Source organism: Xenopus laevis, chromosome 3S (assembly GCF_017654675.1).
Source record: "Xenopus laevis strain J_2021 chromosome 3S, Xenopus_laevis_v10.1, whole genome shotgun sequence".
Classification (NCBI taxonomy): domain Eukaryota; kingdom Metazoa; phylum Chordata; class Amphibia; order Anura; family Pipidae; genus Xenopus; species Xenopus laevis.
Window position 1 is genome coordinate 59,738,952 of NC_054376.1, and position 12,763 is coordinate 59,751,714.

Sequence of the window (12,763 nt, forward strand, 5' to 3'; positions counted from 1 at the left end):
ATTTCTGTGTATTTCTCGCCTGGTTTGTACTGTGCCTGTTTGAAAGAAAAAGTCTATCCCCGCTGCAGCCTCTGTCTTCCCTTCTATACTCTTCCTCCTCACTTATGTCTCTAAGTGATCCATCTGCTTCTGCCACTCTTCCTCCGCGTGTGAATCCCAGTCTTTTTCAGCGTTGCCGCCCCTGGAACTCCCCATCTCAACCTTCACTCACTGCCTCGCCTGCTGCTGTCACACGGTGGCCACGTGTAAGGCGTGTTCCAGGATGGAAGGGGTGTGTCTAGTTGGACAGTTTCCGGGAATTTGATTGGTCGCTCTGGCGGTTGTGGGACGTGCCTGCTGTCAGTTTTGCGGGCGTTACCTGAATAGGTCACATGGACTCTCATATGGCAGCTACTGGAGGGGGATGTGGTAGAGCGAAGCTGGCAGCTGGCGAGGTTGGACTATACGGGTGCTTCTGGGGCACAGCCATGTATTATGTGATCGCCGCCATGAAAGGTGAGCTTTGTATAATAGCAGAAACTAGCAAAGGATTGACACCGAGGAGGGCTGGTCTGTAACAAGTACTCTGAGCCCTCTGTGCATTGGCTTCTCCATACTCCTGCCTCTTTCCATTCCGTCGGTGTGTTTGGCCATTTATTGGGGTTTCTTGGTGACTCCGCTTCATACAAATTATGCTCTAGCCTAGGACCTTTATAGGGTATGGGTGTCATCTACATGTTCCCATAGATCAGGGCTCTCCAGCCTGCGGCCCTTCAGCTGCCAGTGTTCTCCAAATACAACACTAACTCACCTCCAGCTGTTCTTAGACTTCAACTCGTAACATTGCCCCAAGGCTTCAACTGTTGGAGGAACCAGGGAGCCAAACAGCTGGAGGGGACCTGAGGGGATTCATTGTATCCACTTACCAACCAACTCACTTTCCTTTTCCAAAGGTGAATATTTCATTTGAATGGAATGGTGAGGATGACATTTAATAGTGTTAACATAAAGTAGCAGCAAAGTGTCGCAAAACTGAGGAAACTGCAGTGTTTAACCTTAGTTAGCTGAGTATTTCTACATGTACAAATAGGTACCTTTCCAATGCTGCGCCTGCTTCACTTTGTGCACTTGAATTATCAGTGCCACTCCAGTAGAGACTGTGTCTACTTCACAATAACTCTCTTTAGAACAGTAAAGTCAACATCCCCTTGCTTGTTCACATTATACCATCCCCAAGCGCAAGGTAAATTGTTCCAATTCCCAAACCACTACATTAGACCAGATATAGGGCTCTGGTGGAAAAGTAACATTATTAAATGACTTCCAGCAAGTGTTGCACTCGGGGAAAGCAAGGCACAAGTGTTTCTAAGAGTCACAGGCCTGCTCTTGTGTTGTAGTGAGACCTCTACTTAATCCGTGTGCCTGTACATGTGTGTGCTTATAAATGACTTGCCATTAGCATCAACAGACCTGCTAATTATGTATTTCATAACATCTAAGCAAACTGCTTGTGTCTGTAGTTCACATCTAATTGCTGTTACTAACCCCTTGTTTGCCAGAAATAGCTAGTTTTGTCATTCTGAAATATTCGTATAGGTCACATTTTTATTTCACCTGTTATCTCATGCACAGATCATTTAATGTGGCATTTTAAAATATTTTTGTACCTTTTTGGTGGAAAAAAATTCTCCCTGAGTTTGAAATCCATCAGACAACAATACACAAGTATCTCAGCATTTGTGTTCATATACTTTTAAGGTTGCTAGCATTATTTAAGGTTTTCTAGATATGTAACGTTTGGTACAATAAAATAACATTGAGAAAGTTGCCTGACCCAGTTTGTGGTGTTTTTAGGATATGTAGATAACCATTTACTCAGTCAATCTGACATTGCAGTACTCAACCCAAAGTGAACATTAGAGTGGATTTTACTTTCTTAGCAGGCAGTATTATTACCATGAGCACACTTAAATATTAACTAACATTTTTTAACATGGTAAGATGGAGAGAATGGGGGAAAGCTATTTAACAGCTGCCAGGGGAGAATTACCGTTGGTTTAATATATCCTAATAACCATTAACATAGATGTATATTTATATTATGATGATGTCTGTGTAAACTTAAGGTCCATATAAAAATAAAGCAATAATCTGAGCCACAAAATAAGAGAGATGTTGTATAAGGCCATAGCATAAGCACTGTGTTATATGTTTAAACCAACAAAACACATAATATTATAACATTGCGGTTAATGAAATATTAATTGTACGCGGTAGTACCTAAATTTACAGCTCTGCACAGGGCCTGTGTATCAAGTTTCCTATTATAATGTTGCCCTGTATCCATTAACACTCGACTACTGGGATTGCAGCTCTGATTCACATGGGATAAGAGAGGTATTCCCTTGCATTCTGTTATTAATTTTAAAATTTGGAGTGGTACATGGTTTCAGTTGAAAATTTATTTTTTAAAGTAAACTTAAGATATATTCTGTTTATTTGTTAGTGTTGACTCAAGAACTGTAAATAAGTCCTACAACTGTTAAAAAACAATTACCACTGGCACCAGAAAGATGCATACGTTTAGCTGTAGAAGTGGTAATGTGTGGTCAATTTTTAACAACAAACATGTGTGGTGTTAAAATACAAACCATAAAACACTATTCTACATCATGTAAAAATTCCGAAGCTGTGTAATGTATTTAGGCAAGTGTGTAGCTGAAAGGGAAATTCTTGTGTAAATAGAGGTGTTGAGAGCTTGAAAAACACAATGTAGAAACAGTCGCTTTTTATGTTACTTCTAACACTGATTGAAGTTCCATTGACTGCAATGGGTTACAACAGGTTTGAGGTGCTGTAAGATAATGGTATATAGATATATATGTGCATAACACATATTTTACACCATTTTATGGTGTAAAACATTTTACACACCTACAGTGACCGGAGGAAAAGGGCATACAAAATATCTTGCTCTTTTGAAGAAAATGCTTCACTAAGAATAATTCTTCAACATATGTCTTTCTATCTGAACTACAGCTCTCAGACTCCCAAAGCTGGAGTAGAAGGTAGGAACTGGGAGTTGTAGGTCACACAGAAGCTGGACAGCCACAGATTCTGGTATTCTACAGCACTATAATCATTGTCATAGTTCTACCCTTGGTTGTAGTTCAGACATCAGATAATCGCATCTGTAAAGAGATGTGATGTTTAATGGCTGGGAAATATCCAGGTCATTAAAAAAGGCAAGTATCTAGAGACAGAAATACCCCAAAACATATGGATGCGTAGGAAAATGTAACTTGCTCAGCTTCAATTTCGTATGACTAAGCCAACTAAAATGAGAAGGGATTTGCCACTCAATGCTGGGTCAGGAGGATAAATGTGTCAGAAGTCTTGTTTAGGTTACCTTGCTACTTATTCTTTAAATTATATATATATATATATATATATATATATATATATATATATATATATATATATATATATATATATATATATATATATATATATATTAAGTGTTACTGTATCTTTTCCTGTGTGGGTGGTAGATGGGGTGATGAGAACAGAAAATGTTGACTGCTCACCCTCCAAGCGGTTCCATTCAAAAATATATTTATTAGTGTGTTATATGCATATAAATGGATATTTCCTGTCACTGTTGAGATGGAAGATTATTTTAACAAATATTTTAACACATTGGAAGGGTAACACATGCCACAAAGTTTGCATGTGTGTGTCCATGAAGCCTTACTCTAATTTGATTTAAGCTCTGATGCTGTTCACTAGAACTGTCCATCTAAACGGTTTTTGGGCATGATGTGGCCATTCAATATATTTTATAGGCCCCCAACCTTTTTAGTAGGCAATTCTGTCGCTCACCATCTAGAAGAAGTTGAACATTACCTCTGTACACAAATGTTTTTGTGTAGGGCACTCATCGGCTTTGTAGTGTAGCTTTTCTGCACACAATTAGGTTGCTTTCCTATTCTTATTTTAATATAATTTGTTTATACCTTTAAAAACATGATTGAATGATTCCCCTTTCCCCATTTTGAGTAACACAAGTTACACAATGATTTCTTCTGTGGGTAGTAGAAACAAGAAATTAAATGTAACATTCTTCTCATGTTTGGACCATGTTTTTGTAAAATTAGAGCAAACTGTATTTTTACCTTTTGATATGAACAGTCCAAAATCCTATACAGGTACAAGTGAATAGAGAGCTGGGGAGTTCCCCTTCTAATGAATTGTAGTGAGCACTGTTTTCACTCCCCTCTCACTTTCTTTCTGACCTTTAAGATTACATTCTCACTAAAACTTTATTTTACAGATAAACTACAGGCAATTTGAAAGCATATTTGTCCTTTCAATTTTGTAGAACCCTGTAAAACAGCATTGGAATGAGATTTTTGGGAGATTTTTAGAGTGGCCTCCTTACAGTATTGTGTAGATGAAGGAATCTTTGACTGATAGGGTCAGACCAATGCTTTAATCTGCAAGTCTGTCAGACCTTCACACACCCTGCAAACATAATTTACAGACTGTCATAGATAATAAAGTTATACTTTATATACAACTAGTTGGATCAAAGTCTGCATTAGTGCACTGTGAACAAGGCCTAAAAGTTAAAATATTTCATCTAATCCCTAGCTACAAGGTGATAGCTGCATGTCAATATGAGAAAGATATAAAGGTCAGGTCATTTTATATTTGTGAACATTGAATTCTGACATTTTTACTATTTGTTGCAATTATTATGCAAAGTAAAGTATAAATCTTATTTATTCCATATTTTTAATTAACATTAAAACATAGACTGCCCAGCCAAGTGTTACTGACAAACTATGCTATGTAAATTACTGAGTCTGAATATAATATAGTTATAATTATGGTTTTTCAGTATTCACTAGATAATATTAATATTTTAATGTTTTGTTCTAAAAATATGAAAATTAATAATACTATCATCACTTTAGAGTATAAATGTTGACACAATAAGATTGATAACCAGTTTGTAAATATATACTTTCTCTCTCTCTCTCTCTCTCTCTCTCTCTCTCTCTCTCTTTCTCTCTCTCTCTCGATATATATATATATATATATATATATATATATATATATATATATATATATATATATGAATAAATACAGATTTTTTCACTAAGCATTGGAGTGCGGGTCCTTGATATAATACTAGATGTTCAATATTTGGCCCAGCACCCGAAGTTGATAAAGACTGGATCAGAGTGCGAGCGCTTACCGGCATATACAAATAGAGAGAGAGAGAACATTATCTATTATTTAACACCTAATATTGTCATGATTACATTTATTATATATATTTACTATGCTAACATTGCAATATATATATATATATATATAATATGTAAATACAAGGAATTTAAGATTCAGACTTCACAAAACCTGTTGATATGATAATTAGTTTCATTTGATTATTAATATGATGTGTTATATGAGACGGTTATATGTAGTTTTGGAAAAAAAATATTAAATGCATGTATATTTCTTTCTACAAATGAACTGATCTTCGCAAAAACTACCCATATAGCCAAGCTCATAAAAATATCCACAAAATCAAAATGCCGTAAGTGATATTTTAGGTCTTATTGTTTCCAGGGATTATGTTTTATTCAGTGTGTAAAGAACATTTGTAATACAGGTATGGGACTTGTTATCCAGAATGCTAGGGACCTGGGGTATTCCGGATAATGGATCTTTCCGTAATTTGGATCTTCATACCTTAGGTCTACTTAAAAATCGTTTAAACATTAAATAAACCCATTAGGCTGGTTTTTACTTCCAATAAGGATCAATTATATCTTAGCTCGGATAAAGTACAAGATATGGTTTTATTATTACAGAGAAATCATTTTTAAAAATTTGGATTATTTAGATAAAATTGAGTCTATTGGAGACAGCCAACCTGTAGTTCGTAACTTTCTGGATAACGGGTTTCTGGATAATGGATCCCATACCTGTACTGTTTTTAAATAGCTTTATTATATGTTTTGCTGCAAGTATATAGCTTTCTCATCTGTTAGCTATAGGAAAGTACTTTTGATTCTGAAGTGCTCAGGACTGGGCAGATAGGAGTATTTCATTTGGAACCCCAAATTTAGGGTAGTAATGGAGTGTATAATAGTCATTAATTAGCATAACAGTTACAGTATTTGCTCTGTTGCTGGATTTTTAACGACCAATATATTAAAAGGCAGTTGTAGTTCATCGTAAAGATTCCACACACCATATATAAAATCCTAGAAGGGCAGTACATATTGTTAGAAACTTTCACTTGTATAAATTCTGGTTGGATGCTAATATCAGCCCACTGGCAGAAATTTATAATTTGGAGAAAGATAGCAAATGAAACTTATTTAATAGTCACTCTTCTTATGGGCACAGATTTAACTCAGCTTACTGAATATGTGTTCTGCTGATTCCCGATCATGCACACTTGCCACAGGGCACTTTGCTACATCTCTAGACAGATCTCATGATGATGCCAGGGCATAACCAGTTTCTGTTGCATTACTCATTCCCACTTGGAACCACAATACATATCGTGCCTCCACCCTGAGCCAGCTTCATCTACACAGGATTAAGACTTTAGTCTTGCCAAGTATCATAAAGTATAAACTGTGCAAATTATAGTTCAGTGCCGCCTTTGTTGTTATTGTTCTAAGTTATGTAATTTGCCCTTTCTTAATGGCTTCCACTTACATGCTCTAGACAATACTATGCATTCTACTGAATACTACTCTTAAATGTGTCCCAAATCTGGTAACTCTGAAAATTCTTAAATTATGCTGAAGTTAATTGTTTGGCTTGTATTTCCATGGCAAGAAATAAGTAGCAAGGAGGTAGCCTACTTTTTACTGCAGATCACCATCATCAACAGTCCTCCCGTTCCAGGGGGGTAATCTGTTATCTTGTTTTATTGCTACATCATATTTATATTAGGCTGGTTATGAAAGCTGGTATGCTAGGCACGTGCAACCCTAATTACATCACTGCTAATATATGTAATTATAAGTGTAATGACCCTTTATTACCATCTTTCAAAGCAAGTGTAATACTGCAAGCCTTGTTGCCAAGGGCAGGGAGGGTCAATGCCTCCGTGATAACAGATGTAATACATTGTTTAGCAAAGAGAACACACTCTAGCTCCGACTCCTTGATGAAGAGACACAGATTTCTATGACGGATACTTAAGTGGACTTGATTATTTAAGAAACGGTTCAGAATTTTTAACTGAGAATTATTTTAATGTAATTTGTCTAAATTTTACATTAACACAAGCAAAATGTATTTAATGACAAATCTCTTATTTGTCATTAGTTGTTTGATTCTTAAATGGTACTCCAGATTCATAAATGTGGTTCTGGGATCACTAAGTTAACACAAAAAAACAATGTATTGGAGTGAGGCTTTTGTGAATTTGACAATTTTTAAAGACAATTTTATTCCATTCATTCCATTCTTTCTTACTCTAGTTTTATTCCAAACGAATATGCCGTCATGCTGCATCTGGTTATCTGTCCTGCTGCATGTGAATTTTTTTGAACTCTTCTGTGATGTAGTAGCAACTGTAGTCTTTCTATATACTTAAAAGGCATCTCATTTTTTAAAACCTAAAGGGGATCTTCCAGTTACAGGAGTGCCTGCCAAAAAATACTATTACATACAGTAGATGCATGCACTCATAGGATTGCTATGTACCTATATTGGTCAGGTGTTTCTTATGAATAACTCATTTGTCTCTATTTAATCTATTCATAGGTAAAAAAAAAAAAAAAAGGTCATAAATGGAAAGACATTATACAACCATGGGATCTGTTATCTGTAAACCCGTTATGCAGAAAGCTCCGAATTATAGATAGGCCGGCTCCCATAGACTCCATTCTATCCAGTCAATGCAATCCTTTTTCTTTTTAATAATAAAACAGTAGCTTGTATGTAATCCAAACTAAGATATAATTATTCCTTGTTGGAAGCAGAACCAGCCTATTGGGTTTATTTAATGTTTACATGATTTTCTAGTACTTATGGTATGAAGAACCAAATTACAAAAATATCCGTTATCCGGAAAGCCCCAGATCTCGAACATTCTGGATAACAGGTCACATACCTGTGTAACTTTGACTACTCTCTAATAATGACCGTTTTCTAAAAACTGCTTCTTTACCCGAGACACTAAGAACTAATTTAGAACGTGTTTTTGTAAGGTTTATAGCCATAATAAAATGCCATAATATATAGGTTTAGTATCACAATAATGTTCAACAGGACATGTTATTAAAAGGCTTAAATATGTATTTATGCATTTGAGGAAATACACGCTTTTGTAACACCATCATGATGTTCTAGTTTACTATAGAACTTTTAGTTGGTTGAATGTAGTATGAAGTATATTGTCCTGATATCTACACCTTATATTGAGAATGAAACTTTACTTGAAATATGTTCCTATGCGTTTATGCATATTTAGTATCTGATACTGTCAGTTACCCATATCATCATGTAATTTTATTTACTCTGGTGTATGTGATAAAATAGGTGTTGTGTTGATGATCCCTTTTTAGACTGATATTCTACTTAACGTTGTTACCCAGCAAAGGAAGTAAATGCTTCCTGCTGTATTTTCCTTTCTGCGTGTCATTACAGCAGAGCCTATCCCACCAATGGACACCAGAGAATGGAATACAAGGGGTGAATGTAAAGAATGACGTTGTAAGCTCAATTTATCGATGTCTAGGAAACAGTTGGTTTGCAGTTAGTTTGCAACGCAAACAACTTTGTTTCCACTACCTGACATAATTCATGAGGAAATGATTTACCACCTGTTTAATGGAAAAACAGTAAAGTGTTCACAATTTTCTTTTGAACATTATAAAGCATTCTTATAAACAGGGGAATAGTGTAGCCACATCTCTCCTATAGTAAGTGAAGGCTAATATGTTTTAAATAAACATTTTGAAAGATGGTAAACCGCTAAAAAGTAAACGTATCTGGGAATTATCACTGTAGCATGCAAATAAAAGTTACATTTATTCTGTCATATAACACTATACACATTATCGTTCACGCACAAGTAAAGGTGGCTGTACACGATAAGATCTGCTCATTTGGCAAGCTCGCCAAACAAGTTCTTAACTCGATATGCCCACCAAAGGCAGGGTGATATCGGGTTAATCTGATCGTTCGGCTCTAGAACCAAACAAATGGATTACAACAAAAGAATTGGGCGCCGGTGGGACGAGGGTCGCATTAACCAGCCAACGTGGTCCTCTATTGCCAAAAAATCAAACCTGCCTGATCAATATCTAGCCAATATTTGGCCTGATATTAATCGGGGAGACCTGTCGGAATGCCCCCTACATGGGCAGATAAGCTGCCAAATTGGTCTAAAGGACTGACATTGGCAGCTATAATCTGCCCGTATACAAAACTAGTCGACCCTTTAACATTTTACGATTTATAATAAACCCATGTGTCATAGGAAGCTTACATTATTATCAATGGGCGAGAAGTGTGCTACCTTATTCTGCATGTGTAATCAGAACCCAGCATGCAGTGCATCTGGCACAACTATTTACCAGGCACCTTCATTGCCTTTCTTTTGATTTTTTCTTTTTAAAAGGGATAGTATACTTTTGAGTTAATTATTAGCACATTAACTTGGCACATTTTCAGTTGGTCTTCATTATTTATTTTTTCCTCTTGTGCCTCTTTCCAGTTTTCCAATTGTGGTCATTGACACTGGTAGCCAAAAACTATTGCTCTGAGAATTTTACTGTTATTGTAACTTGTTATTGCTTATCTTTCTTTCAGACCCTCTACTCTCTCTAGCCTCTTATTCAAATCATTGCCAATTCCAAACAAAACAGCTGCAGAACAAGAAGCTAAATAACTTAAAATTCACAAATCACTGCCAGTACAATATAAAAGTTAATTCAAATGTACTTTGTACTTGTTCACAGCTAAGATTTAATTCATCCCTATTGGAGGTAAAACAAACCTATCGGGTTAGAAAGACCCATATCCAGAAAACCGCAGATCTTGAGCATTCTAGATAACAAGTCCCATACCTGTATCTTCCAGTATGCTTTATGTATTACCTTTCTCTGCAAATATTATCATACCTCCCAAGTGTCCCGTTTTGACAGCTCAACCCGCAGTCCCAGATTGTTACTGAAATGTCCCACTTTCTCTTTGAACTCCTGCACTGAACAGCCAGAAAAAGATACAAATTTTCTAACATAATTGCTTTTGGCAGAAAGCCCAGAATACATACTTGAATACTTTTGTAAAAATTTAAGATAAGCAGGTCTCTTGGGGAAACTATGATTTGCAGCTTAAATGGCAATTCACCTTCATTAGCAAAACTGTAATAACACAAAAAAAACACAGAAATGTGTTCAAACTTTAATAACCTGACAAATTTTGTAAAATGGACATGTTAATTAGGGGGTGTGGCCTTACTTACCACAATGGATGTGGTCAAAAAATCGACAATGCAAATCTTTGTCCCTCCTTCTATTTACAAAATGTTGGGAGGTATGTATTATTGCTCATTATCCAGTTCTCCTTGTTCACCCTTTCACCACAGTGAGTGGCTTTTATCACAATTTCATAATGGTTTATTTGATATCTGCAAGGCGGGGTACAAATTGCAGAAAATGGGCGCAATCTGCCAATCTAGCAATTTGCTTTGAGCCTTGCCAGTAAGGAAGTTTTTTTTTCACCCCATGAAAGCAGTATTGCCTGTACTTATTAATGGAGGGGTAGGTGGGGGGAGGTATGTACGTATCCATTTGATTCTGCCCCCTACCCATCACCTAATGTGCGCGTCATTTAGATGCACACCTTAGGGTGAAGACACAGGGCTAATATAAGCAGCTACTTGTCAGAGCTACAAAAAAAGACAATGTTAAAATTTACTGATTACTGTCTCTATGTGTGTTTTAGCAGAGGCATTGTCTATGGCAGATATTTTCTGGCATTTTTTAGCTGTGTAGCTACAGTAGCTGCTACTAGTAGTTCCATGTGTCTTCACCCTTAGGGAGCACTGGCAGGACTCGGCTAGACCCTGCACAGAAGTGTTCCCTGAATGAGCACTAAGGAGCGTGCATTGCTCATTCTCTTCTGTCTGGACTCTGCTGCAGAGACACATAAAGTGCCTGGGTATTCTTGTATAAAGTATAGAGTTACGACCAATATTTCTAACTTCTCCTATCAGTCAGTGCTTCCATTACAGAAATTGCATTTAATTCCTGACATCAGTCACAGGGACAAAAAGAATGTTGGCAAACAGAAGGTCGTAGTTGCATGGTCAGTGATCTCTGATGTGTGTTTTTCTTGCCACACTGAGGCATAGTGTGCATCAGCATGCATTTGCTGTGGGACTGGGATAGGGTATTTGTTTTGTAATACATGTGTGTGTGTGTAGCAAGGAAACTTTATGCCATGTGTCAGAAAGGAATTCATACTGTTCTAAACCTTTCTAAAAACAAACAACAGAGGTGTTTTTCAGTTAAGAGTATTCATATTCCTGGATTTAACCACTGTGTACCACACAGTCCTATGATGGTCTAAGAGAAAAATATAACATATATAGTTATTTCCCCTGTAGTTTTAGAACCCGTATAGATCACTGAGCTGCACAGCAAAATCAGTTTTAGGCCCAAAGTTCCATGCGTCCATCTTCTGCGTCCTCGGTAACCTGACTGAGAGATCAACAATTTCCATGTAATTCGGCGCATGCGCAGTTGTGCAAATTGGCAAACTGCTCCAAGTGCGCATGTGCAGAAATACCGATCTCGCAGTCAACTTACAGAGGATGCGGTAGATGGACGCGTGGAACTCCGCTGGAAGAACATGCGGCGAGGGGTAAGTATGGGGGCATTTCCCCGGGCAGGGTAGTTAGCCTGGGGGGAGGGGGGTCTACCTGGGGTGGGGGGTATATTTAATATTTTGCACAATATATCCAGTTTCATTTTCACACTGAACAGTTTTTAAATCATTGGGATAGATTTCTGACTTCAAAAACACAAATAGAATGCAGAAATGTTCTATGAATTAGTGCACATGTATAACATATATAGTTACTGAAAAGGAGCCACTAAGATTGTAATCTGGCCCCAAACCATAATATAAACCAGTCTTTTAAGATGGCCATAGACGCAAAGATCTGATCGTACGAATCGAGGATTCATACGATTTTCGGACCGCGTGTGGTGAGTCCCGACATTGTTCGTCCGGCGGGGAGCGGTCGTTTGGTCGATCGGACAGGTTAAAAGATTTGTGTCGTCTGCGGGTAATATCTCTGCATGTATTGCCGATCGTACAATTTTCAGTGGGAGACTGCCTTGAACCATTTCATGATGGTCTGTGTGCTGCCTCAGAGATCACCTGACCAGAAATATTACAATTCTAACTGTAACAGGAAGAAGTGTGGAAGCTCATGTGACCTAACATGTATGGTTTGTTTGGCTTGATTGTGTGCACCATGAATCCTAGGTTCCCAGGGGGCAGCCCTTATTTTTTAAAATGACAATTTTCTATTTATGATTACTCTATGGCAAATACTAATGAAAAAGTATATTATTATGAAAATGGTTTATTTACATGAAGCACCGTTTTACATATGAGCTGTTTTATGCAATATATTTATATAGAGACCTACGTTGTTTTTTACTTAAAGAAAATTAATAGGATATAGAATCATACTGGTATAGAAAATAAAATTATGTATCAACTG

General features: G+C 36.9%; 1 protein-coding gene across 2 annotated transcripts in view; it reads left to right on the forward strand.

Moving 5' to 3' along the window:
• The first annotated feature begins 300 nt into the window (after positions 1 to 300).
• The window catches only part of rora.S (RAR related orphan receptor A S homeolog), a 49,820-nt gene continuing 37,357 nt past the window's right edge, over positions 301 to 12,763 (forward strand). The window contains exon 1 of one of the 2 annotated variants that reach the window (XM_018255570.2): positions 301 to 495. In XM_018255570.2, the coding sequence (XP_018111059.1) occupies positions 372 to 495 (124 nt within the window). In that variant the 5' untranslated portion in view covers positions 301 to 371. The remainder of the gene's footprint in view (positions 496 to 12,763) is intronic. The other variant, XM_018255571.2, reaches the window with a different exon arrangement.